The 27,256-nt window shown below is 38.1% G+C and overlaps 2 protein-coding genes across 4 annotated transcripts in view; one reads left to right on the top strand and one right to left on the bottom strand.

Annotated features, from left to right (window-relative positions):
* Positions 1-144: 144 nt before the first annotated feature.
* Positions 145-16,844, bottom strand: LOC131787957 (probable ATP-dependent RNA helicase DHX40). The gene is made up of 17 exons (XM_059105037.2): positions 16,702-16,844; positions 15,955-16,348; positions 14,607-14,770; positions 13,921-14,166; positions 13,511-13,709; positions 13,318-13,417; positions 12,462-12,548; positions 12,207-12,278; positions 12,018-12,128; positions 4,882-4,962; positions 3,507-3,779; positions 3,308-3,410; positions 3,030-3,139; positions 2,644-2,716; positions 2,229-2,315; positions 1,965-2,103; positions 145-1,875 (listed from the first exon to the last, which is right to left on the bottom strand). The coding sequence occupies exons 2-17, from the start codon at positions 16,238-16,240 to the stop codon at positions 1,760-1,762; spliced, it is 2,247 nt and encodes a 748-aa protein (XP_058961020.2). The 5' UTR covers positions 16,241-16,348; positions 16,702-16,844; the 3' UTR covers positions 145-1,759.
* The window catches only part of LOC131787935 (integrator complex subunit 1), a 25,353-nt gene continuing 14,416 nt past the window's right edge, over positions 16,320-27,256 (top strand). For 2 of the 3 annotated variants that reach the window (XM_059105011.2, XM_059105010.2), the window contains exons 1-23: positions 16,320-16,484; positions 16,935-16,967; positions 17,102-17,398; positions 17,749-17,945; positions 18,607-19,010; positions 19,164-19,356; positions 20,013-20,158; positions 20,969-21,110; positions 21,210-21,247; positions 21,563-21,707; positions 21,851-21,962; positions 22,072-22,192; positions 22,391-22,468; positions 22,854-23,038; positions 23,186-23,282; positions 23,839-23,930; positions 24,532-24,592; positions 24,897-24,972; positions 25,367-25,491; positions 25,636-25,765; positions 26,111-26,281; positions 26,522-26,665; positions 26,897-27,130. In XM_059105011.2, coding sequence (XP_058960994.2) covers positions 16,436-16,484; positions 16,935-16,967; positions 17,102-17,398; positions 17,749-17,945; positions 18,607-19,010; positions 19,164-19,356; positions 20,013-20,158; positions 20,969-21,110; positions 21,210-21,247; positions 21,563-21,707; positions 21,851-21,962; positions 22,072-22,192; positions 22,391-22,468; positions 22,854-23,038; positions 23,186-23,282; positions 23,839-23,930; positions 24,532-24,592; positions 24,897-24,972; positions 25,367-25,491; positions 25,636-25,765; positions 26,111-26,281; positions 26,522-26,665; positions 26,897-27,130 — 3,270 coding nt within the window. In that variant the 5' untranslated portion in view covers positions 16,320-16,435. Of the gene's footprint in view, positions 16,485-16,934; positions 16,968-17,101; positions 17,399-17,748; positions 17,946-18,606; positions 19,011-19,163; positions 19,357-19,734; positions 19,775-20,012; positions 20,159-20,968; positions 21,111-21,209; positions 21,248-21,562; positions 21,708-21,850; positions 21,963-22,071; positions 22,193-22,390; positions 22,469-22,853; positions 23,039-23,185; positions 23,283-23,838; positions 23,931-24,531; positions 24,593-24,896; positions 24,973-25,366; positions 25,492-25,635; positions 25,766-26,110; positions 26,282-26,521; positions 26,666-26,896; positions 27,131-27,256 lie in introns of those variants that run through there. The other variant, XM_059105012.2, reaches the window with a different exon arrangement.

The following is a 27,256-nucleotide window of genomic DNA, read 5'->3' as shown; positions in this document are numbered from 1 at the left end:
TTTTGCCATATACTTGACACGCTTGAAAACTCTAAATCGTGTGAAAGACTGTCTTGTGGCTCTTATAAATTGAAGTATTCATCAAAAACATAAAATGTTAACATGCTGAGTCCACTAAATTAAGAAAACAATAGACAATAAAAACCTTTTTATTCAGTTTATTTTCGAGACAAAAGCACCCGTTTGTGCATTTTAGTTTCCGCACGACTCGAAATTCGAATTTCTCTGAAAATACATCACTTAGATCTTCAAAAATCAGAGTAACAGTCTGTCAATTGACATTTTGATTGTTTTTGGTTTTGTTTTATTTTTCCTTATTGCTTGTTTTCTTCACATGAAATGGCTGCTCTACGTACGAAAAGTCAATCGAAATCGCCCTCTACCTGGGAGACTGATATGCCTATTCGACCTGTATCAAACTTGAAATTTTTGGTGAGTGTGCAGTGCGTTAACTCGCTTAATTTTTTGTTCGCTTCAGCCTCTTTTTCAATGAAATATTCTAAACGGATCCCAAGTCGACCAATGGAAAGCTTTTCTATTGGGACAACCGTTGAAGGTTCCATTTAAACGATCAGGATAACAACAGTGTCGGAAGAATTCGGTCATTTGTAATTTCTTGGATGTTTTTCCCTACAGGGTTCCAATTCTTGCGCTCGTTCTTTTCCCTCTTCTTCAGTTCACATCACTACACAGCAAGTTTTACTTAAATGAGATTATAGCGGGCTATTTCTCCGTAAACAAATTCATACTGGTACAATTCAGTTTAAAAATTAAAAAGATTGCAAACGTGATTGCAAAATATTTCCTGAATAGACTGATGCATGATGTTAGGTGAGAGTGTTGACATCCCGGCTGTTTTCTTACCGCGTTATGGGGAAATTTGTATTATTCCTTAATTTTTTGCCTTATGACCGCAATAATTTTAGTCCAAAGTAAAATGATGTAAAAAGCTCACATTCGATACCAAAATGAGTGGTACCTCTACGAAAGGGCTTTAATTTGCTGCCGTCAAGCTGCAAAGAGTTCCTGGTCGATAGGAATCTGGGGAGAGTAAATTTTCAGTGCTCTACTCTTCAAGTCCCGCTCTCTCTCCACTCCCGGTAGTTTGTGCTGTGACTCTCTAAGGGCAATTAGTCAGAAAGAACGTGTAATGATTTAACAAAAGAAACACGCCACGTTAAAAAATTTTCATGAAAGCAAGTTCACCAACGTAAATTTTAAAAGTTTTCTTGTTGAATCATAACAGAATTTTTCCAGAAATATTACCATCTTAATTTAGCAAAAAAAAAATAAACGAATTTCTTCTTATCGAAGAGCCTTCACTTCAACCTTATACTTACAGCTCTTTCCAACGGTCGAGAACAACGGCTCAGATATAAATGGGTCTTTATAAATAAGAGTAAGAAAAATAATAAATACTTTGGGGGCGGGGTGGGAGAAGATCTTACTTCAACATTTAACCCTGTTTATTTTAAGATGTAACTTAAAAATTGACTGATCTAGATGAACAGTTCTGATTAATAAGCAAATTCTTCAGAGCACAATGAAACGATAATATCGTCCTGTGGACGTGGTCCTCGCTCTGCTTTGCGTCCATTACCTATTTTCATTTGGCTTATGAAAACAACTGCCTCACGTGAGGCTCACGTGACAAATAGCCGTTTGCTATGGCTAGTGCGTCAGGACATGTGTTGTCAACGTGGTTAGCACTGTTTTTCCTCATAGGGGCATCCCACGATGGCAGCCGTTGTCGATCCAGTCACCTGCCCTGGTTCTTCTCGCGGGCTCTTTTTCTTTCGAGAAAGCGTTGCCTAGCAGCCGTGAGAGATTCTTGTGTGTTCCGTTTCGATATTTTAACGACGTCTGTAACAGTGCCTGAACCAACAAAAATGAGGTGAAATTATATAATGAACAAATTGCAGTACGGTTTAACGTGTCAGAGTCCTCAAAAAAGAGAAACACACCTGTTTCGGTTTCGTTTTGGTCTTGTAAGTTCCCGTCATGCTTGCTGACCGTTACTTTTCCCTCTGCCCAGCCAGACAAGGAATAACTGTCTACTTCATGTAACCTGGGCAGGAGTTCTCCCACCCACTCATACCTTATCTAAAGACGAACGTGATTTTGTAAGTGGCTGGTCATCAGGAATCTTGTAAGCTACACATTTCAGTTTTAAAAGTAAACTCTTCATACAATAAAGAAGAAAGACAAGGAAAAAAATTAACACTCACTGGGCAAACTGTTCTGACATAGATTTTTGAAGTCCAGATGATGTCATGAAAAATTATCCACTCGAGCTGATCTTCGCAACCAAATAGCTAAAAAAATATATAAATGATCAGTAGGCATTCTTCAATGAGATAAATGCAGTAGTGAAGATAAATGAGAGTGAATGCTCCATATGACCTCATGCACTTTTTAAGCTCACTTTTCTTTTTACGATCGTGTAGCGCGACCATCCGTGTAACAATAATCCTCAAGAATGATTAATAAAACCGCTCAGTGCGTCCCTTCCTAGCATGCAGACATGTTGTCAAAATTTAATCATCATCAGATTGAGTTACAATTGCAAATTGAAACTTCAATTGAACTTCTTCATCTCTGCAAACCACTATTGTTAATCGGAATATAAAAAGCTAACTCTACCGTTGAAGATGGGTGAATATAAACTTGTGTACCATGTCCGTCCATAGTGCGGAAACTATTTCCCGAACTGCTTCTAAAAAGGATAAGACACAAAAAGATGCCATGACAGTCGAATAATAAATAAAATTGTAAGGCGCTTCAAGGAACGAATGAAAGTTTAAACTCTTCAGGCGCAGTAAAAACGCGCAATTGACGATTGTTTTAGCGTCTTTTCTGATTGGTTAGGGAAAGTGGTGGGACTTTTCCTGATCAATTATAAAGTGTAGTAAAGCAAAACTAATGGAATCATGAATTACTTTTGACATTCGATTAGGAATTGTTTTATCGAAGGAAGACTGCTCGATCGAAATGTAAAGGACACTTCAAAGAAAAAAAGGATGACTTACTTCCGCGCTACATTGCAGAAATATCCACTGCACAATACTCTCCTCAGCAGATCTTTCGAGTTAATTTTTGTACTGTCTGTATTCCTCTTTGGAACAGAGTCTTTACTAAGCTGAAAAGACAAAAATAAAGGAGCCCGTATTCAGCTTTGAGCTGGCAATGAACCGGGAAAGTATTCAACAAAAGCTTATTAACTATCTGATAAAATGTCTCATATATCAATTTCACTCTTGGAAGCACTCAAAGTGTAGAATATGATAAATCAGTGTTGGTTCTTCACCTGTCTTTGCAAGATGGTTTCCAGCTGATGGTGTATGTTGTACGCCATTTTCAGTGCTCTCCAGTGAATGTAATGTTCACGACACCATCGTGGTGGTGACGGACTACAAAAAACAGGAGAGAACAAAACTTTACAAGGATCTAACACTATTGGCTAATAATAGTACATAGAAAAACAAACTTAGCACAGGAATACTAACCTAGAATGACACTGCCTGTAGACAAACAGGAGTGTTGCAAAGTCGTTTGTTCCACCGGCTTCCTCCGCCAGTTTTTTATGAACCTGTGTAGCTGTTGATAAATTCTTTTTCCCTCCCGGAGTTACAAAGACATTCTCCACAGACAGCATGGCTGCCACTGCAAGTACCAGTTCTGTACAACCAAGGCTAGCTGAGGATATTACTGTCCTGGAGAGGCCTGGAGAGAGTGGAAATTCCGTCATCTGACGACCTAGTGTGCTGACATTTCCACCTCTGAAAACAAAATTGAAATTTACGTTTTTCAATATGAGAAAAAATCACACAACATATGAAAGTTTAAAGCCTTTTCCTTGTCTTTCACTGGAGTTCATAACAATGTCTTGTTTTCAGACTCACCAAATGAGTCCACTCATAGAAGGAATGAGTATTACAACTTCCCTTTTGATAGGCTGGCAGTCTTTTGTGGGTCATCACCTCCCCTTCCCCCTCCCCCTTTATCCTCTCCCTCTCTCCTTCCCACCCCTCCCCCTTTATCCTCTCCCTCTCTCCTTCCCACCCCTCCCCCTTTATCCTCTCCCTTTCTCCTTCCCACCCCTCCCCCTTTATCCTCTCCCTCTCTCCTTCCCACCACTTCCCCACTTTCCATCCCCTTCTCCGCACACTGACTTATTAAATGGAAAAGTTCCCAGAGCCACATGAATACAAAGATTAATGAAAAGTTACCAGACTTGAAAATCTGCTCTGGACAGAACATTCAATTTACCTGTCCAATGCTCCAAAATAATATAGTTGTTTTAATGCTTCTAGAATCATGTTTGATTTTCATGCTTTAGTGCTTTTAATGCTTCTAGAATCAGAGTTTGCTCTGGACGGAAGATTCAATTTACCTGTCCAATGCTCCAAAATAATATAGTTGTTTTAATGCTTCTAGAATCATGTTTGATTTTCATGCTTTAGTGCTTTTAATGCTTCTAGAATCAGAGTTTGCTCTGGACGGAAGATTCAATTTACCTGTCCAATGCTCCAAAATAATATAGTTGTTTTAATGCTTCTAGAATCATGTTTGATTTTCATGCTTTAGAGCTTTTAATGCTTCTACAATCAGAGTTTGCTCTGGACTAAAGATTCAATTTACCTGTCCAATGCTCCAAAATAATATAGTTGTTTTAATGCTTCTAGAATCAGAGTTTGCTCTGGACTAAAGATTCAATTTACCTGTCCAATGCTCCAAAATAATATAGTTGTTTTAATGCTTCTAGAATCAGAGTTTGCTCTGGACTAAAGATTCAATTTACCTGTCCAATGCTCCAAAATAATATAGTTGTTTTAATGCTTCTAGAATCAGAGTTTGCTCTGGACTAAAGATTCAATTTACCTGTCCAATGCTCCAAAATAATAAAGTTGTTTTAATGCTTCTAGAATCATTCTCTCTTCTGGTGGATCAATGTACTGAAAGCTAAGAAAACATAAAAATATCTGTATTCACAGTTAAAGTTTCATTGCTGTGAATTGCTGATTACCAGTAATCAAATTATCCAAGCCATAACACAAAATCCAAAAGGTTAGAAAGTAAATGCAAGCAATAAAAAAAGGTCCTGTGGTCACAGTATTGTTTAATTGGTTTGATGAGTAGCACAATCACCATGCCCATAGGGGGTTGACTGCAAACTTTCAATGATTTCTTCTGTTTTACATTTTCATTGAAGCCGAATCTTTGCTTACAGGTAAAGTTGTTCTTATTGATTATTGTAAAAGCAAAAAATCAGAAAACCACATTACTGTCTTCGAGAAAATACCCGTGAAAGATGAAAAATCGAGCCAATTTTGGTTGTAACGCGTAACACAATATCAGTGGTAAAATTTTTAAAATACATTTTTCACTGAAAAGAAAGCTCGTTTGACTAAACAAATTACACCTAATGATAACACACAATAAACACTACATTTGAGCAAAACTTTGACATTTCAAGTTTATTAAAACGAATAGAAAAGATTCATCATTCTTAAGTATCCTTTGTGTAACGCTGGGTTTCAGAATTTGGAAGTACACCAAGTTGTTGTCCGTAGATTGACTGAACTGGAATCCTGTGGGAACAAAAACACATTAACCAAATGCTCATACTTGGTGTTCTAAAATAGCGAAAAATCAGTCTAAAGGATTGACTATAAACGGAGAAATATCAGTGTAAAACAGTCGCTACGGTTTTGTAAAACCTGATTACGCAATAATATTTTTCATCAACTTACCTGCTCCTTCGCTACTATACTTCAAACACGGCGAAGTCGGGTTTCAAAATCGATTACACTTCAATGCTCATAAGTTTCTCTTGTCATTTCCAAGTTTTCGGGTCCATATCTCTAGAAACGGCCAAAATATTCACTTTTGATCAAGTCGCTACGCTTTTTACCATGTTGACGCCATATTGAGAACGGAGTCTCGCCACAAATGCCACCAAAAGCGCTATGAAATCTGCTGTTTTCTCCGCCATTTTCGCCTTCATCTTTTCATCTCCGTGTCGAAAATAGCTTGGTTACTGTAGGCGCAGGAATTTGTATTATCATTTTTTGTTAGTGTTGGTGTTTCATAGTTTTGTGTTAGGTGTTTATTTTCTCGTCTTCATTAGTGTCCTTTGTCAGTTACCAGTTTTGCACTTGTGATATTTATTTGCATATCGTATATATATTGGTTGCGCGTAATTTATTTGGTTAGTTGTCTAGTTTGCGAAAATTATCGTTACATATCTAGCTCTGGGTTTCATGTTTTCGTCTTTGGTTTGGTCACATTCGTCTTGTAAGTATCCTTGTTGTGGTATCGAGAGTATCAGTCTCGAATAGAGCTAAAGTAAAATGAACCACAACGCCCTGCTTGTAGTAAAAACCTTGCTTTTTTTTTAATAATAATCTCTCTCTCTAGTCACGTGATCCAACATGATTGACGTACGACATTACATCCCTCCCTTTTTTTCGGATGAAAAGAACACAAGGTGACTAACTGTATTTTAAGTGATAAACGTCCTAAAATTCTAAACAAAACAATGTACATCGTTTTGTAATCAAAGTTCAATAATCAACATTCAAACTGAATTTAAACTGAGATCTCTTTTCCTTCAAACACTTCATATTATGTCAACGTTCTCAGAGAATCAGAAAAGTTCCTTTTCCAGCCTATTTCTCGTAGACGATTTGTACATAGTCTGAAAACCTGACAGGAGGTTTGATCTGTCGTTTCGATCGTCTCGGCAAGGCGTCAGCTTTCATTTTGGATGGACATTGTGTCTTTTCTTCATCTTTCCTTCCACCATTCTCTTGGCAGGGTGCAAGATGTTTCGGAATAACTTTGAACTGCGATGAATTCCTCGTAACAGTGTGTGAACCATCACTCGCTGTGACCATGGTGCCTTTCTGTTCCTCCACGATGAATGGTTTTGGATTGTATGGAGTGCTGAGCTTGTTTTGTTTGGGTTGTCTAATGAGTACAACTTCTCCTGGCTTAATCTCTCGTTCTTGAGCATGCGCTTTGAGGTCAGCATAGACCTTCATTTTCTGCTTTTGCAGAGCATCTCTCTGGGCGATGCTAGCGGATGGATCTTGAAGTGTATATCGCGGCAGCTTGTGTTGGGTGATTGGTGACTCTGGTAGTGTGGTCTTGAGTTTTCTACTGTTTAAGGCTTCACTTGGAGACACATTGATGGTGGAGTGGGGTGTTGCACGATATTGCCGTAAGAACTTGTACAACTCTTGCTTCCAATTTTTGCCTTCTAGGTGAGCAATTCTGATAGACTTTTGGAGGGTCTGAACCAGTCGTTCTGCTTCTCCATTTGCTCTTGGCCAATACGGGGTTATCCTTCTATGCTTGAATCCTAAGTAGTCAGAAAAGTTCTTAAATTCATGACCATTAAACGGTGGACCATTGTCACTTTTCAGGACATCAGGAATACCTTGTCTTGAGAATATTGCATCAGGTTTAGGGATCACAACTCTTGCTGATGTTGAGGTAAGTATTTCTACTTCCGGAAAACGGCTGAATTCATCTGTTACAACCATGATGTAATCACCAAAGGGGAACGGTCCAGCAAAATCCACTGCGACTTCTCTCCAAGGTCCGCTAGGGAGTGGCGTCATTCGAAGGGGTTCAATCGGTGGTGACTTGGTCGATGCAGCTTGACATGAAAGACAGCTTTTGACCTTCTCTTCTGTTAGGTTGTCGATTCCGGGGAACCACACTTTGTCTCGGATGAGTTGCTTTGTTTTGACAATCCCCTGGTGACCACCATGTGCCAGGTCTACTGCTTTACTTCTGAGAGTAAATGGTATCACAATTCTGTTTCTTCTCAATACTAGTCCATTGAACACTGATAATTCTTCCTTGAGCTTCTTGTATCTCTGTACGTCTGGAACATTCCATTGGCCAGTTTCCACAGCCTTGACGACAGCTTGCATTTCTGCATCATTTCTGGTTTCGTGTTTTATTTCTTCGAGCGTCATTGCTCTTGGTACAGCATTAGAGCATACATAGTTGGCATAATCTTCAGCCAAATTTTGTTCTTCTGGTGCTGTGGGACACGGATGTCGGCTCATGTAATCAGCAGGGTTTTCGGCATCTCTTCCAGGCCGATAGATCAGCTGACAGTCGTAGGGCATGAGTCGAAGTTTCCACCTGTCCATTCTTGGGGAAGTTTGCTTGTGGTTCTTAAAGATGCCTATGAGAGGTTTATGATCAGTAATAACAGAAAACTGGGCACCATAAACATACAGATGAAAATGTTCCACTCCCCATACTACGGCAAACATCTCTCTCTCTGTTTGGGAGTAGCGACTTTCCACATCACTCAAAGCACGGCTTTCATAACTAAGAATTTTGCCTTCTTGTACTAACAGTCCACCAAGACCAGTTGGACTCGCATCGACAATGATTTCGGTCTTCTTTCTTGGATCAAAGTAGGACATAACTTGATCCCCAGCGAGGGCTTCTTTCAGCTTGTCCAATGCCTTTTGTTCTTCTTGCTCCCATTTCCAAGGGGTGTCCTGTCGGGTCAGCAGGCGCAAAGGGGTCGTGATTGTGGCATAGTCTGGTATGAATCGGGAGACGTACTGTGCCATACCAAGAAAAGACTTCAGTTCACTATGGTTCCGAGGAGATTGTGCCTCGTGGATTGCTTTAACTTTCTTTGGATCAGGTCTAACACCGACAGAGCTGAAAATGTGACCATAGAACTTGATTTCAGTTTTGGAAAACGCACACTTGTCTTTGTTGAGACGGAGGTTATTTTCTTTAAGCCTCTGGAGAACACCACGGAGATTCTTGTTGTGTTCTTCCTGGTCTTTTCCAAATACTATGATGTCATCTGAGATGTTTTTACATCCTGGGAGGCCAGAAAGGAGTTCCCTGATCTTTTCCTGGAAAATTTCGGACGCTGCATTAATTCCAAAAGGCAAACGTTTGTATCTTCTTAGGCCAGCATGTGTACTGAAGGTTGTGACATAACGACTTTCAGGTGATAACTCAAGCTGGTGGTATCCTGAGGACAGATCTAATGTACTGAAAAGCGTTGCACCATTCAAATCAGCAACAAGGTCATCAATGGTTGGCATGAGATGCTTTTCCCGCTTAATTGCTTGGTTTGCCTTACGCATATCAACACAGATTCGAACTTCTCCGGATTTCTTGGGGACGACAACAATTGGACTGATCCAGGGTGTGGGCCCTTCAACTTTCTCAATGATGTCGAGTTTCTCAAGTCTCTCAAGCTCTTTTTCGACATCGTCTCTAACATGAAATGGAATTCGTCTGTGGGGTTGCTGTCGGGGTGTAACATCGGGGTCAATGTGTAACTTCACTTGTTTGTTTGGTACTTTCCCTATGCCTCCAAACAGTGATTTGAACTCTTCTTTTAGAGACTCCGGGTCGTCTTTGTTTCTTTCAGTGACGGTGGCAGTATTAATAGAAACCGCAATCAGACCTAGTTTCTTTGCAGTGTGATAGCTGAGAAGATTTCCGTTTTCTCCTTTAACAACAGTCAGCTGAGCGGAGGTGCTCGCGTTACTGGATTTCACGGTTGCAGTGAGGATTCCCAGGGTAGGAAGAGGGACTTTAGATCCATATGAATAAATCTTGGTGTGAACAGGCTGCAGGCTTTCACTGCCGTGACTGTTAATTCTTTGAAAGGTTATTTCATCAAGAAGATTAACAGATGCACCCGAGTCGATCATCATGTTCACGTTTCTTCCATTGATTTGTAGCTGACATATGGGTGGCTTCTTGTTTTCTTGATGGTCGACAGTGTAAACGTACTCATATTCTTCATCAGAGGTTTGACCAGTTTCCACGGAGGCCACGGTACGAGGTTTTGAACGACAAACATGAGCAAAATGGCCAATTTTCCCGCAGGCTTTACAGACTTTTCCTTGCGCAGGACATGGATTTTTGTGAGGTGCGTACCCGCCACATTTGCCACATTTTCTGGGAGAATTGCCTTGCTTGTTTCCAAAACGACGATTGCGTGATTGTGTGTCACGCCGGTATCGTGGGCGACTTTGCCGATTCTCTTCTTTTCGTTTGATTTTGTTGACGGCTTGGAATTCGCCTCCGGTATCTTCTACGTCTTTCGCTTGTTTTTCACTGAGTTCTAATGCTCTTCCTAGATTCAATAAACCTTCTAACGTTGGGTTTTCACGTAGCGCTCGGCGTCTAAGCGAGCTGGAACTGCACGTCAGAATAATATGTTCTTTAATTTCTTTGTCAACATCGCTGAATTCACAGGTTTTCGCGAGTTGGCGAAGCCTGGTGTGAAAACTATCAAGCGACTCACCCTCTTTCTGCTTCGTCTGGCGAAAATTATATACTTCATATGTGGTGTTGACTTGTGGGGAGAAATACTCGTTAAGTTTCGCGACCGCCGTGTCATAGTCGCCGTCTTCGCCAGTGTTTGGTAAGGTGTCGAATATTTCGTCTACGTCGGTGCCGGCATAATGCAGCAACAAAGCCCGTTTCCTTTTCGCAGCTGTGATGTTCATTCCGATAAGCATTCGTTCTAAGCGTCCTAGCCATCTTTTCCATCGTGGACCTGCACTGCCATCGGCATGGACGTCGAACGGTGGAAAACTTGGTAGCGAAACCGCCATGAGGTCTCACAGAGTTGAGCGCGTCGCAAACAGCACGTGCTTTCAAGAAAAATTTACACAGCGAACTCCTCAATGAAAACCAGTGTTGATGTGAATATTGACTGTGGGATTCATGAATTTTTTAGAATCCTCGTCGCCAGATGTGGTATCGAGAGTATCAGTCTCGAATAGAGCTAAAGTAAAATGAACCACAACGCCCTGCTTGTAGTAAAAACCTTGCTTTTTTTTAATAATAATCTCTCTCTCTAGTCACGTGATCCAACATGATTGACGTACGACATTACACTTGTTTATTTCGCTCTGTCGTTTTCCAGTACTTTCACTCATACGATGTAAGTTATTTTATGCTCATTCGCGTGTTTGTAATTTTGTCATTTTCAGTTACCGTATTCAACAATGTGTCAAGTTTGTTCTAGTAAAGTTTGAAATACGAGTGATTAGCGTTTGCAGCTATAGTAACCTTTCCTGTTTTGGCGGTTTCTGCGACGTTATCAAGGGTCGCTGGGTCTTCAAGCTCAATAATTTTTCTGAGATTTAGCAATCTGTAAAAATCGCTTCAAGTGCGCTTGACAAGAGGTATGGTTAACGAAAAGGAAGAAAAGCTTGCGAGGATCAAAGAGTGGAGGAGGAAAAAGCAGGAAAAGAATAGTCTAAGGAATCTAAAATATAATGAAAAGAATCACAAAAAGAGAGCTGAATTTCCAAGAGAAAAATGGTGATGTGATCTTCAAGTTGTAAAAAGAGGCAGAAAGTCTGTTTTTAGAGTGCCAGTTGATCTCACTGAGGAGATACTAGCCTCCATGTAATACAAAATGTTATTATTTCTACGTTTTACTATGTCAGTGAACTCGAAATTGATTATTTGTGAAAAAGACCACACCCACAAGGGATTCTGGGAAATACAAATTTGAATCGAATGTGACAAAAATAAAATAGTTTGAAATAAATCAGTTGTAATAGTAAATGTGAGTTTAAAATAGACCTAAAGAAGTGATTTTGTCCCAAACTAGCAATTTTCACATTTTCCGTACATGTTACAGAAGTGGGTATGGTGATTGTGCTACTCATCTTTATCCTTAGAGCTTTTTCTTTGGGAAAACTCAACAGGGGTACAAGTTTTCTTTCTCCTCACAGTAGTCCTTCTCTATCTGTAATTGTTACCAGTCCTTTGCACTCATTCCTCAGAGAGTTTGGAGAAAGTGAGGTTGTCCTTAGATGATGATCACTGAATGTCAGAGTAAACTTGCAACATTGTGGAGTGTTACAGTCAAGTATCCCAGTAATCATGGCTAAAACTTCTGGTATTAAAACTGAATTCCAATCTTCTTGTAACTGAGAAAATACAACATTTGTTTTCAGACCTAACAGAGGATGTAACAATGTACTTACCCTAAAACATCATGTATTCCCATGGACTTGAGATAGAGAACCACATGACTCAAACTTGTTCTCTGAATTTCAGGAATTGTTTCCTCTGTCATGGCCATCTCATAGACCTCCCTGAAACAGAGAAACACAAAATAATCTCAGACAACTATACATTGCTAGTTCATAAACTGTATAATCAAATCTACTTACTTAGAATAAAGTCGAAAGCATTTTCCTGGTGCAGTTCTACCAGCCCTTCCTGCTCTTTGAATGGCTTCAGATCTGAAAAAAGAAAAAAACATGATGTAAAGATTGTATGTCGTTTCATGATACAATACTATCAAAGTGACTGATTATCAACTGGCTGAAAGGAAACAGCTTCTGTTACAACAACAAAAAAGAGAAATTAAATTAATTAAAAATCAAGGTTTAAAAATACATGACATTGTACATTACTAATAATACCTTGATGTCAAAACAACGGTAAGGGAGTCAAGTCTTGTGCGTGGATTATATGATAACTGCTTCACAAAGCCACTGTCCACAACATATCTAAACATAAGTCAAGATAAACAAAGAAAATTACAGATTAACCCCCTTTGAAAACCACTGAACCTGAATTTAATTTCAACCTATAAAATTACAACAAGTAGGTAAAGGAATATGTAGGTTGAGTCTGTACTAGAACTGGGTGGCCTGCCCAGCTACAACTTATCTCTATTTCCATGTAGTATGAAGCAACTACACCTAAGAGTATAGCTACATGTACTCCTTCCTGAATGGGATGCCAGCCCATAACAAGGTTGCTACCCCAGATATTTCATTGGGCTTTTCTTCCTGGTTCTTACTCATACCACTGGGTGGAGAGAAGCATTGCAAAAGTTAAGTGTTGTGCCCAGAGAACATAAAAAAATGGTGCTGCACCTCATGACCCAAAGTCCAGTGCACTAACCATCATGCCACAGGATTGCCCTTCTACAGTGAGTAGTTGGTAGTTTTATTCCTTATTCATATTTTTACATGTGATAAGGTTTGTGATATCACAATGTATGTGTCTGATTATTGTAGTTCTGATATGCCTAAAAATTTGAACCAAATGTTGCTATCAAGAAAAGATAGACAAAATCTGATTCAAGAAAAATTACACAATAATCAACATGATGATATTGTACATGTAAAGTTACATGATAATATTTATAATTTTCCTATAATCTAATTTAAAGTGCACATGACATGAAACTCTGTACACTGTTTTTTTTTTTGTAATTAGATATGTAAGGTAAATATCCTGATTATACATTTGTTAACTTTGTCTGTTTACCTTATTCCTTCTATAGTAAGTGATGTGGCTGCAATATTTGTTGCTACAACTACCTTCCTCACAGAAGAACTAGGAGGATCAAATACTCTTTTCTGTAATTCTGCAAAACAGATATGTTTTATTGTAAAATCAACAAACATCACAGAGAAGTTTACTAAAGGAATCTTAAGTAGATGAAAAAATTTGCACAAACCAGTTGTCATGGAACCATATAAGGGAAGAATCAACATGGCTTCCACTTCATGGTAATGGACATCATGGCTATAGTCAATTTTCTCAGCTGACTCATACAGTTTGTCACATGCATGTTCAATTTCATCCTGTCCTGTTAGGAAAACCAATATATCTCCTGGGCATTCCTCAAGATGAATCTTCATCACTGTCTCTACAGCCTACAGAATATTGAATTGAGTTTATCAGAGGCACATCAAGTAGGCAGCTCTTCATTTGCAGTTTCCAGGTCAAAAATTGGAATTTAAAGTATTACTTTTTGTGAAAGGAATAGGACAGGAGAATATGGAAAAAAGTCTGCAAGGCAAACAGACTATCAAAAGCAAACTCAACCTACATATTTCATTTCATGAATAAATTTTACAGACTCACCCTTTTCAGATAACTTGGTGTCTGCAAGTCCTTGACACCAACATAGTCCAAAAAGATATTTTTCACAGGAAAGCAGCGCCCAGGAATTTCAAAGACTGGACAGCCATCAAGGAATTCTGAAAACTTCTCATGATTTAAGGTAGCTGACATGATAATAACTTTTGGGAGCCTTGTAGGTTTATCTTCTGCATTGAAATTCTTTCTCCAATCATGAAATAATTTCCTAACTAAACCAAATAAGATATCCTGCAAAACAAAGAAGAGTAACAAGCACCTTAAAGCAATAATCAAAATCATTTATTCAAAATAGTTGCAGTGCCTTTGAGTGTATTGTAAGGGATATCTATTTACTTATATCCAGTCCAAGGAAACATGCAGAAAGGCACCCTCTAGGTTTTCCACAGTGACCCTTCACTCCCAAGGTCTAGATATCAATTCTCTTTCCTGTCCTCCATACATGTCTTAAAAGTGTAGCTTTAATAATGTGCATGGAAATGCTAATTATAAAATATCCCTTTATTTCATCATTTTTCTCCTGGACAAAGTATTGATATTTATTAAAACAAATTACTCATCAATCACTCTGAGGGAGAGGTTAAAATTAAATGAGCATCAATAAACCTTTTCCAATATAAAAAATCAAATCAACTAGGACTTTAATAAATTATTAATAACATTGTACTTACTGTATCCAAACTTCTCTCATGAGCTTCATCCAGAATGATTACACTGTATTTGCTAAGTGCAGAATCATCAAGGAACTCCCGCAAAAGGCAGCCATCAGTCATATACTTAATCAGAGTTTTATCACTGGTGTTATCATCAAACCGAACTTGATATCCAACCGTTTCTAAAGGAACCGACATAAACCAAAGAAATATAGAAACTAAATATACCAACAATACAAGGTGCTTGATCATGTGTCACTAATGCCATCTTCTTTTGTCAATTTATTTCTGGATTTTTCCCATTTCTGATGAAGTAGGACAAGTGTCTGGAAGTCTCAGTGGACATTGTTGATACTTGTTTATATTATGCACTAGACTCAGAAAAAAAATGGCTAATCTGTGACTTTCTACATATATGACTGGCTGATTAAGGATTTATTACTTAATCATAGCTTGTGTTAAATACTGTAATGAAAATACCCTGTACATGCTACCAACTTGGAATCTGCATAATTTTAGTAAAAATAGTTTCTTGTACGTCTATTGTGTTTATTTGTTTATTAGGCTTATTTATTCATTTTTGTATATCACTCTTTTACCTTTACATTTAGGAATCAGGTTATTAAAACCTTAAGTCTTCAATGGTAAGACAAATATTGTCTCTACTTGACAACAGCTTGATTTACTTAATTCAATATCACAGTAAAGTTAAGTATTTAAAACTAAGAAAACAATTTAAACTAATTAACATGAGAGCGATCTTCCCAGTAATAAACACTACTTACTTTAAGTGGAAGAGAAAATAAGGCCTGAAAAAAATTCAGACCTGTAGGGGATTTGAACCCATGACCTCTGCAATTCTGATGCAGCACTAGTTGGCTTGTTAGCTCAGTTGGTAGAACACTGCTCTAGTATCACAGAGGTCATGGGTTCAAATCCCATTCAGGCATGAATTTTTTTCAGGCCTTAATTTCACTACTGCTTAAGAAGTGATCATAACTGCGAAGAGTACTCTCATATTTATTTCTTGAACTGCAGTTCACATATAGGATTTTTATATATTCACTGTCATTAAAACTAGAAAAGTAATAAAATTGATGATAATAATAATCATCATCATCACCATCATGGCAGATTATAATAAATGCAATCTTCATACAAATAACTTTGAATATATCTGTATACTTCGGCTAGATTATACAGAACACTTCCAGCCTGCACTTAAAGTAGACTGCTATAGCTACATGTAACATTAAGCAATTAAACTATTAGCTTACAGCCTGATCGAATTGTGTAATGGATCCTACATTTATCTTCATGAACCATCCAGTTTCCCAAATCTTATGGCTAAGTATAACAATCTCACCTCCTAAATGACATTTCATTTCTTCAGAAACGCGCGTGGCTACTGAAATTGCTGCAATACGTCGTGGTTGCGTTACACCGATCATTTTTCCTCTGGATGTAAAACCAGCTTTGAGAAGATATTGTGGGAGTTGGGTTGTTTTTCCACTCCCTGTCTCACCGACAACGATTAGGAATTCATTTTCTTCCACTTCCTGTATCAGTCTTTTTCTATAATCCCTGATCGGTAAATCCTCTTTGAAAGAAGACTTGGAATTGTGCTCTCTTTTCCGCCACTTGTCCGCCATCTTTTTTTTTCGAGGAAAACATTCATGTAAGATACATTGTAGTGTAGTAGGAGATACCGCTGCTCATTAGAATGGAGAGTCATTTTCCTTTCAAAAAGCCTGGGCTTGCTACGAAAGAAACATGACGACGATGTTAGAGTTATTTATTGTGGAGTTGAAGTGTTAAGTTGTTTGAGGAATCTTGCCTTTGTCACGATGAATAAGGGCGGACCTGGAGCAAGAAGACCTAAGACAGGCCCAAGAGGTTGGACGATTATTCATCTCACAAACTAACATATTGATTGAAGCCGATGGACGTCGAAAGGAGTCAGGGAGCTACTTTCTGCAATCTTATCCGAAAACATTTTCATTTCAAACCGTAAAATTACAAGCTGGCCTGGTGGAAAAAATTCAGGGTGATCCCCACAGGAATTGAACATATGTACCTTCTACCTCTTAACTTTGATGCACTTAATACTCACTTAGCCATGGAGCTCGAGACTGGAGTATCTTTCAATCAACAGGCTACAAACATCACATATCTATGTGTTTAAAAAAAGAATGATTATTTTTATCTATTTAGAATACATGGAAAAGTAATAGTATTTGTTTTAATTTGCGTGTCAACATCAGCTGCCTTTTCACGCCTTACATAAAGCATGTATGAAATAAAGTTTGAGATGAATACTGAGCACTTTCATATTTGATTCTTCAGGTCATCCTCCACCAGGAGACTTCATAGCCCTTGGTAAGACCTCTAACAACTTTACTTAGCCATTCTCCAAGGCTATAGTATTATAGTTTCCTTTTAAATTGCTATGAGAAAAGTGTAGATAACTCCTAAGAAATATATATATTTCTTCCTATATTTGTTTCTGACAGGGAACAGAGGTTCCAGAACCTCAGAAAGTGAACTTAAGCCTCTACAGCCACTGAAACCTCTCCAGCCACTGAAACCATCACAAGCTCTGCCTCCAAAGAAACCAGTTGGTTCGTCTGTGTCTGACAGGAAGAGAGAACCCTCTAGTATTCTTACTCCCCTGGGTGGAGCTAAGAGGCCAAAGCTGTCATCTCCCACATATCCTCCTCATTCATTTAAAGGAGGAGATGGAGAGACCAGCAAGAGACCTGGAACTAGTGTCCAATATATGTCACATGGGCAAGTTACACCCATAGAAGGTATAGTCCTCATTTTTCTCTATATGAATTGATAACAACAGATATTTCTGCCGGATCAGTTTTCTAGAATTATGTGCATATTGCACCTTTTTAAAATTTTATTCTGGTCTTTAAGCTACACCCCATAAGGTATAGGAAACTTTAGGTCAGACTGAAAAATATTCATGGCTACTCTGCAGAATCTTTAAGCTAAGTTTTGTTAGCTTGAACCACATGTACAGTAAATGAATGTTTTATTCAGACCTGGAGAATATTCTCTTGTTAGTTTACTCTCTTCTTCTGCAATTACATGTACAGTGAACCCTTACTTTAACATAAATTTATATTCATTTTGTTTATTTTACTTACAGTGAGTGCATTAGAGCTTGAAGATCAGGTCCTTGATGCAGATGCGAGTGGTAACAAATCAAGAGTAGATGCTCTTTTATTAGGGGCCATAAAGAATCTAAAATCAAACAAAGCCAAACCAGATCAACTGATGATCATGAATCTGATGTATCTGGCAAAGAGCAGGCCTGAATATTTTCTCTCCAATAGAATTGTCGAGGTGGGCGTGATTGAATTGTGAAACTTTACTCTTGGTTCAATATTTCATTTTTCTTCTTTTGTGAGTTGATAAAAGTGCAGTTGTCCCATATATGTATCTATGTCCAAACCACATGTTACTTGAACAATTTTTTGAAACATTTAGCAAACCATGACTTTGACAACCCTATAAATGCATCATGGTGCTGATGCCTTTTTAAGGCATATACTATTTTCATGATCTAGATTTTCCACTGGCATTCCATTCTGATTAAATTGAGAGACCTATCTTAACCCTTAAACTCTCGGAAGTGTTAAACATGTGACTTCTCCCTATAATATCCATACAATATCCAACAAACAGGTAACAAGAATAAGATATCAGATAGAAGTTTTTATCTTAATCTAACTCCAAATGATCATAACTAATTCAACTTGTTTAAGGGGAAATTTTTTTTTCTGGTCTCAGTAGGCACAACCATACTTTAATAAGCCCTCATAGCATGGGAAAAATTTCATTTAAAATGAATTGGGTATTTCCACATGAAATTCAAAATTTCAACAGCATATACTCCAAGGTACAACCAAAATACTTTCTATCGAATATGCATAATAATAATTGTGAAGTTATGATCGTGCTTAGTGAGACTATAAATGTAACTTAAGGTGGTGGTGTATTGTAGGCGCTCACAAGCATCTTAAAGCGTGAGGGTGGCTCCTTGAATATTAAACCAAACAAAGGATCAAATGCTTCAGTACCAATGATGGCATGTAACATCCTGCTTTATGCCTTCCAAGAGGAAGATGACTGGCCAGAGTCATTTGTGAAAGTTTATGTTGAAGATGCTTTAGGAGACAGGGTCTGGGTCGACAATGAATATTGCCGCAGTTTTGTTGAGAACATATGGACAGCATTTGGGACTAGAACTGTGCCACGAACACTGTCACGGCAACATAGTGATCCTACTGGAAAGCAAATGACATCTGAACAGACTGCTGCTGGAGGGACAAAAGATGAGGAAGAAGTTGTTGAGGAAATGGAAACATCAACATCACTTGAAGAGGATGATATTCCAGTTATTTCAAGGTAAAATGAAGATTTTGACCTTCAGGATTTTATAGGATCAATCTTAATGAATAATCTTGTGAAATGAAATGATTGATTTTAATCATTCTGATTAAAAATTTATGTTCATTTACATTGTACATTGTAAATCTCATGATCTTGATATATCTGTAGGTTTATGTCACCATCTGTCGAGCACAATATCCGCACATACATTCTAGAATTAGTTCAAGATCAGTTAACAAGACGGCAAACACTGGATAGTGTCACACGTAACCTTCTAAAGCTGCTGACAGTAACTTGTGGCTACAATCATATCCGATTGTTGGTGTCTCAGAGGTTAGAGATGTGGCTGCAGAATCCCAAGGTAAAAAGTCTGGCTATGCTCAAATATATCTTTATACCAGCAACAAAGAGTACTTATACACAGAGATACATGTATATAGTAAATACTTAAAAACTTTTTTTCTGTAAATCTGCACTGTTGGGAACATGGGGTTCCGAGGAAAGCTATAAATACAATACAGTATGACAAAAGTTGACAAAGTTCTCATTGAAGTGTATCACTAATTTGCGTACCAAATTACACCCTTGCTTTTGCTTCAAATGTTTGTGAATACTGCTTAATAACCATATCTCTATAGAATTTATTTCTAATTTATTGTTTTTAGGGTTCTTGGTAACATTGTTTATCATTTACACTAAACTCAATTATGGTATTGATATGTACATGTATCCTTCAGAGATAACTTTGTTCCATGCTCTTCCTCAGCCATCTTATCATAGTAAGTGTGCCACTTACAAGGAATATGACATGCTAAGAGTATTTTTTTTTAACATGTATATGCTAAAAAATCTTTAAGTTAGGTGATGAAACAGTCAGGTCATTTAGAGGAGTGTGAAGTTGAAAGTCAGTGATAATAATATGTATGAATATTTGGTTCAACAACTTAAGATGATTTGCAAACAGGATTTTAACTTCCAGCTGTTCTTATTTAATCACATTGTCTTCTTGATTATCAGTTAACTCGTCCAGCTCAAGAGCTGCTGATGTCTCTTGCACTGAACTGTAACACACACAGTAATGAAGATGTTGAAGTGATAAGTAACTTGGTCAGAATGAGACTGAAGACAAAACCGCTGGCAAACCACTACATTAACTGTATCAAGTATGTAGATATCCTTGCTGATATTCAATACAGTGTGCTTGAATGCAGTGTATGGAAGGCTGTGGCAGAGTTGTTTTATAGGAGATGCTATCTGTGCCATGCTTAAAAGACACAACTTGATTTGATAGAATCAAGATTTAAGTTTTTGGGAATCAAGGATTGAGGAGTCTTATTTTTGAGTCTTAGTCACTCATTTGTCAATATGTTGTAACTTTTGCAGTATTTTCTCAACCCAGATGTACCAAGAAACTGCTGTGTAAACCCTATTTAATGCATAGGAGGAGCCAGGCTGGGGGGAGGGGGAGGGGAAGGGGAAGGGAGGGGAAGGAGAGGGGGAGGGGAAGGAGAGGGGGAGGGGGAGGGGAAGGGGAGGGGAGGAGAAGGTGGGGGGGGGAGGAAAAGAGCTGGAGTAACTAGAGCAACACTGAACTAACATCCCATCCAGGGGCATGGAAAATATTCTTACTCACTTGAGCCTTTAACTCCCAAGCTCTCATTAGTAATTCTCCTTACTGTTTGCCATATAGTCTTTGTGATGTTAATTTGGAGAATTTGGTATTGGATCAACTAATAATCCTCTAATTAAGATTTCTCTCTTTTCTCATCACTTGTCTGCTTGATGTTTATTGATATTTATCAATATTTATTGATATTATACTCCCATGAGTTAACCCTTTAACTCATGGGAGTTAAATGGGTAATTCTATAGATTTAACACTAACAGCAGGCAATCATGAGCTCCTGTACGTAATCACCTCTGACTGGCAGTACCCCATTGTAAATACCAACTTTGGCTTTTTTTTCTTGTAGAGAGCTAGCCAACCAGCATACAGAGAATTTAGGAACAGTGTTGAAGCATGTAATATACAATGAACTGTCCAATGCTCGCAATCCTAACAACATGGTTTTGCTTAGTACTCTGTTCCAGAGCAACCAAGAGAAGGCGGCGAAGGTCTGTAATTTTATTTTGTTCTGTTACTCCATTAGCAGCACTCCTTTCAATTTAATAAATTTGAAAATATTATTTAGACCCTTTTGCATTTTTCTTCAGTTGCTGGCTATGGTGTTTCAAGACTTACTTACCAACAAGTAAGTGAAATATATTTAGAATGAAGTGTTTGTGATCTTACTTCTAGATTCATCAACTGGTAATCATTAATTATAATATAAAAAAGAACTGCTACGCAGAACTGTGCGGCAGTTTGGAAATGTGATTGTCATTAACACAGGCTTTGTCTATGCAGTCATTAGTTATTGTTTCAATTATGTATTGTTGACAGGAAATATCATCAATATCAGATTTTGATTACTGACTGACTGCATGAAACTGCAATCAAACTTAATCAACTGAACTCTATATATCTTTGTTTGATTTGATGTTTTTGCCTCTATTTCCATCTACAGAGAAGATTATTTAAGAGCCTCACGGGCCTTGTTGAGAGAAGTTGTCAGAGCCCTCAGACATGATATAGACTTTGTGGCATTGTGTCGTGGATTCATGAAGGAAAGAACGGAGACTCAGTTCAGGGATCTGGATGCTGTCATCAAGGTTTGGAAATTTTATAAAAGTTGAAAGAAAAAGTGCTCATCTGGGCAATGGAGTTGGGCTTGTACCAGTGAATCATTTGTAGAAGAGGCAATTTGCTGCATGAATGTATGAACTTGTACTGATGTTATATTTTTTCTTCCAAGGAACGCATGCTACTTTCCCTGGCAGATCTTATCACTATGGCAACTTTCCTCAGTATAACGCCCACTGTCAAGGAATCATTCAACAGTACATCTGCACGAGGGGAAAAGAGAGGTCAAGTTTAGTTGTTTGTTCCTTGCTGCAATGTTTTCAAGTGCAATAAAACTTTGCAGCAGTGTTTATTTTTACTGACTGTTGGTAATATGTTGTTAATTTATTGTAGATGCATCAGTACTCGAGGAGTTTCAAAAGTCTGTGTCCACAATCCAGCGTGACGCTGTTTGGTGGTTGCATATTGTAGTCCCTAAAATGTTCACTCCAAGTGGAAAGGATTTCTTATCATGGTAAGGTGTACATGTGTATATATAAGAAATGAAGAATTTAATAAATACACTGGCAAATATATAATTTATTATGCTTAAAATCTTTTTAATCTCAGCATAACTTTGTTGTGATCAATTAGTAAATGTCCATGCATGGTGCAGCCATTTTTCTTTTAATTTGCTTCTTTTCATTTTCTAATTTGAGTCATTTTTTTCAAGTATGAATAAAGTGCTCTTCCTTGATTCTGCTGAGAGCTACACTGGAAAAGACAACTGGCCCCCAGAGAATGACAGAAGGTGAAAATATCTTCTTAGAATATCTACTAAATAATATCTATTGAACTTTTTTAAAAATATTCACATGTAAATGCTACAAACTTGAGGTACATGTATCTGTAGTATGATGTGTATTGAGTTCTTTTAATCAGTCATTTTTACACTTCCTTGGCTTGCCATTTTTTTTCTTCCTAAGACTATGAGAGTGAGTTGAGTTTTTTTTTTTCTGAAAGACCAGTGAGTCAGGGATGAAAAGTTGTGATTTGCCAATGTTCATTTATTTCTATCCATTTACTTTTGTAGTTTAAAATGAGTGGTAGTTTGACTGTTAGTTTTTTTTGTATCTCTCTGAAAGATACATGCATATTAACTTGAAGCGTTCCATTTTTGTATTATTTTTCTTCAGTTTGTTGCTGAGTATTGTCAGTGAAGTTCCTGTACAAGAAGATACATTGATGAGGACCATTATCATAGGCCTCTCTAATGAGCTGCCACTAACACCAACTGAGACCCTGGAGATAGCAGATTCATTGGTCAGGAGAGTTGCAGCAATCAAGCTGCCATCTTCCTGGATGCAAGGATCACAGTCTGGTCTGTGGAGATTCTGTGCTTAGTAGAGATTCATTCCTCTAAGTTTTTCCATCCTTTTTGTGTATTCTTTCTTAGTGTACCTCTAGCTAAATGACATTGTCAGTTTAAGGTCAACAATTTAACTATTGGTTGATATTTCACTATCAGGAGACACATCTCTATCTGTGAATCGTGTGGAGCTCTTGGATGCTGTTCTTAATCTTTGTGCCTATCACCATCCAAAGGACATCATTCTTCCCTCAGGGTATGTTCAAGCTGAATGAATGAAGGGAGTAAGTTTCTAAAGAAAATGTGGTGCTGCATCAGTGGTAGAGTACAACAGGGCGGTTTAATATCATCAATTGAGTTGATAGTTGTATCATCAATTGAGTTGATAGTTGGCCACTGCAAAGAGGTTAAAGGCTGACATTCAAGCTTTAGCCCTTCATCAGAGCTCTGACAAAGGGCTAATGAAACGTCAGCTTTTAAACTCTTCACAGTGGCCAATTTATGTTATCGGATCAATATCAGTATCTGGGCAACTGCCCACCTCCCCTCCCCTAACCCAACTACAGTCTATTGATAACAAGTCAGGGTTAATGTTGGGTTAGGGGAGGGGTAGGCGGGCAGTTGCCTAGATACTGATATTGATCCATGTTATCAACTCAGTTGATAACAATAAATTACCTTATGTACAAGCTTAGCCTAGATTTGCCATACATTTGTTAGTTTGTGTACATGTAAAGGTTATCTTTTGAACTGTAAATATTATGAGGTCAATTTGCTTTTCAAATAAGTCAATTGTCTCACCAATTTAATAGATATGCTGCTCCAAAATTAGCAATTGCTAATCTCTACTGGAAAGCTTGGATCTTACTTGCCATAGTAGCTTCTCTCAATCCATCTTCAATAGGTAAGCTAATAAATGGTAAGGTAAATGGTACATGTGGTTCAGCTTTATTTAGTCTGTTAAAAGAAAGAAAACACAGAGAAAGCATCATGTGAAAAATATATATTGTGTGATACTTAAAAAGATACTACAGCATAAACATAATCCCTAGGAATATAATTTGTGTTACTTTTATTGTTGGTTTCATAGGGGCATAGGTCAGAGGGTTTTGCAACTGTATTTTAAAGTATTATGGGTGGTCTCCCTCGTTTTAAGCACGAAAGGTCAAATAAATTTTCAAACCAGTTGAACAATCCTTTTGTTTAATTCTCAAGAATTCCAAGAAATTCCAATTTTTAGGCAGTTAAGGAGGTACTAAATGTGGTAAATTTTACTATTTACTGCCTGAAAAGGAGAACACTGAGTATTAATGAATCTCATTTATTTTAGATCAGTCAAATTACCTAAAGATTAATGGTTCTTATCAAGCTATGAATTGATAAATATTTACAGCAGCCTGAGCTATGATGTTACACGTCTCTCCACCCTTACTGTTAACATTTTTATCATTAGTCTTGTTTTTTTTTTTAATTTCAATTTTTGTTTTATTTTGTTTTTCATGAAGGCCAATCTGGATGGGATAACTTCCCAATGCTCAAATGCCTGATGGAAATATTGATGACAAAGTAAGTAAACCAACATTTAATCCTCTAACTCCCGCGAGTGACTAAAAAGCAAATTCTCCTTTCCTTATCAGCACATTTCAAGCAAAAGGGTGATGAGAAGGAAGAAATATATCAATGAAAGGATTTTGTTTGATTGAGCACGGAATTCCCAAAGCAAAAATCAAGAGTAATGTATTAGAGACAGTGCAGAGAATTTACGTTTTGATCTAGGGAGTGAAAAAGTTACATGAAAACCCTTCTAAATAGCTCATATTTACGTATAGAGTTGTACAATGTACAATATTGTTAATTTTTTGCTCTGTAGCAACTTTGCATTTCCACCACCAACTGCTGCTCTGACAAGTGAAGAGAAGGATGAGATTCTCTCTCAAGAACTTCAGGTATTACTTTGAGAACTTGCAATAACATTTCATCATCAGATCTAGCAATCTAGCAAAATTAAACCTGATGCAACAAGGACTTAAAGCCAACCACTTGATCTGGGTTAAAGTTTATTCTTTCTTTTACATTAGCTACGGAAGAAACACTACTGTACAATTTCCGTCTATCAAACGATTGTGAGGTTTAACACCATGCAATTCTGGAAGGATGGGGTTGGACGGGTGGGGGTTAGGGGCGAGGGGGGATCGTGAGGGGGTAACTATCAACAGATTTGCGTTCCAGTCAGGGTGAGTAACCTTAGTGCAATTGGCTTCATTCTATAGGAGCAGGCCAGGGTCATGGAGGCTATAACTTAAAAAGTAATACACTGCATTTCTGTTTCTGTATTTGTAGCTGGCACAGGCAGAGAAAGAGGAAATCCTATTGTTTGAGTCGCACTTGGCTGCAGCCACAACTAAAGTGGCCATTACGGAAAGTAACAGCCTGTTACTGAGTCAGCTGATCAGCATGGACCCTGTGTAAGTACAAGTCAATCTTTTCTTTCAGAGGAGTAACACTTAGAAAACGGCTTCACAAAACCGGCAATAGAGAATTACAAGCAAACAAAAACGGTTAAACTTCTCAATTTTGAAGAGTGAGGGTTTTGTTTTTTCTATCTTCAGAGGACCTGCTCGACGTCCCCCGCAGAGTGTCATTGACCAGCTAAAAGCAACAAACAAGAGTCTCAAACTTGGTCAGATGTTATGCCGCAGTCGCTCGCCTGATTTTTTGTTGGAAATCATCCAAAGACAGGTTAGACACTGTTTTCTGTGAAATCCATTTTTGTGTGGTCAAATTGCGCATCAAGCATTATTTACTCTTTACCTTACTCACCAAAAGCTACTTTTTGCGCCTCATCCCTAGACCTCCGCGCAGCGTGCTAACATCAGTTTATGATTATTTTTACACTCGCGACGGACGTCGCCGAAAAGGAGGGAATACTCGTAATCTAGTAGAATATGGCCAGATTTCTTGATCAAAGGTCTGGAAAATATCGAAAAAGTTCTTGAAAAGGTCATCCAAAGTCATGGAATTTTATGACAACTAAAAGATACGAACGTAAACAATATTTTACGTGTTATTCTTGTGTTATTTCAGGGTGCATCACAGAGTATGCCATGGCTGGCAGAGCTTGTTCAATCCTCAGAGGGTTCACTGGATGTCCTTCCAGTTCAATGTCTGTGTGAATTTTTGCTCCTGGAAAAAACAGGCGAGAACAACAAAGAACAAGATGAAGGTCCTAGCAAAGAAGTGCAAGATAAGAGAGTTGTAAGTAGCCAGCGCAACATGTTGTGTTTCGATGCTTTACGGGCACACACAACTGCAGCACTAAACATTTACAACCTGACATATGGGGTTTATTAAGTGAAAATAACAGACATTTCAAGAAAGCTACCAGTGATGAAAGCCCTTATGGTTGGGATAGAAAAAAATTGCATGAATCTCGTTGTTTTTAGTTGTTTAAGTTCTTTTTCGCTGAGCTGCTGTATGTTGGTTTTTTTGTTTCAGGATATACAGCGTCACGTCTTAGGACGCCTAAGATCACTATTGTTTGGCTCTGAAGCTGATGCCGACTCCACAGGAGAAGTTTTGGAATATTTCATGAGAAGATTGTCATCTGTACAAACAGCAGAAAGAGATTCAGCAGTTAAGGTAGAATATACTTGTTTTCTTGTTCTTTATAACGAGTGTTATGGCTTCATTACTTTGTGAGACACAAACTGAAGCGAAGTTTCTTTGATTTATAAATTGTACAATGAACCAATGATGCGAGTGTTCTGCATGGTTAGGCAAGCCATTTTCAACGGCAAGAGAACCTTTAGAACGGATCATCAGGTATTGCGGTAAAATACTGTTGTAATGTTGTTTGAACCATTAATTTAGGGCTTGGAGCTAGTTCTATCCCAAGATTCAATTAAAGTGGGAGATCACGTGACTGTGGTGTGTGAGGAGGAGTTGGAGGGTGATGCCATGATTACCACCATGGAAGAATTGTTCTCGCCGCCATTTCCTACAGCCAGCACAATGACCAAGACTTACAAATGGCTGTTGGTGAATTTACCCAGTCTGCCGCACTTTGAAACTGTCAGAGCCACCTGCTGTTTTGCTTTGAGACAGGTAAGCTATAGGGAATATTATTCTTCAGCCTAAGAGGGGAACATTGCAACTTTTTTTTAACGATATCAGTCATTAAATGTATGCCATATTGAGGAGGGATGCGCTCATCCATGTAAATACCTACTA

Source organism: Pocillopora verrucosa, chromosome 8 (assembly GCF_036669915.1).
Source record: "Pocillopora verrucosa isolate sample1 chromosome 8, ASM3666991v2, whole genome shotgun sequence".
In the NCBI taxonomy this organism is placed as follows: domain Eukaryota; kingdom Metazoa; phylum Cnidaria; class Anthozoa; order Scleractinia; family Pocilloporidae; genus Pocillopora; species Pocillopora verrucosa.
This window is presented reverse-complemented; position numbering and strand designations above follow the sequence as displayed.

Coding starts and splice junctions, on each gene's coding strand:
- LOC131787957 (XM_059105037.2), bottom strand. CDS start 16,240: ATGGCGGACAAGTGGCGGAAAAGAGAGCACAATTCCAAGTCTTCTTTC. Junction 12,129..12,206: donor TGCTTTCGACTTTATTCTAA/GTAAGTAGATTT, acceptor TCTCTGTTTCAG/GGAGGTCTATGAGATGGCCA. Junction 2,316..2,643: donor ATATTCACCCATCTTCAACG/GTAGAGTTAGCT, acceptor ATATTTTTTTAG/CTATTTGGTTGCGAAGATCA.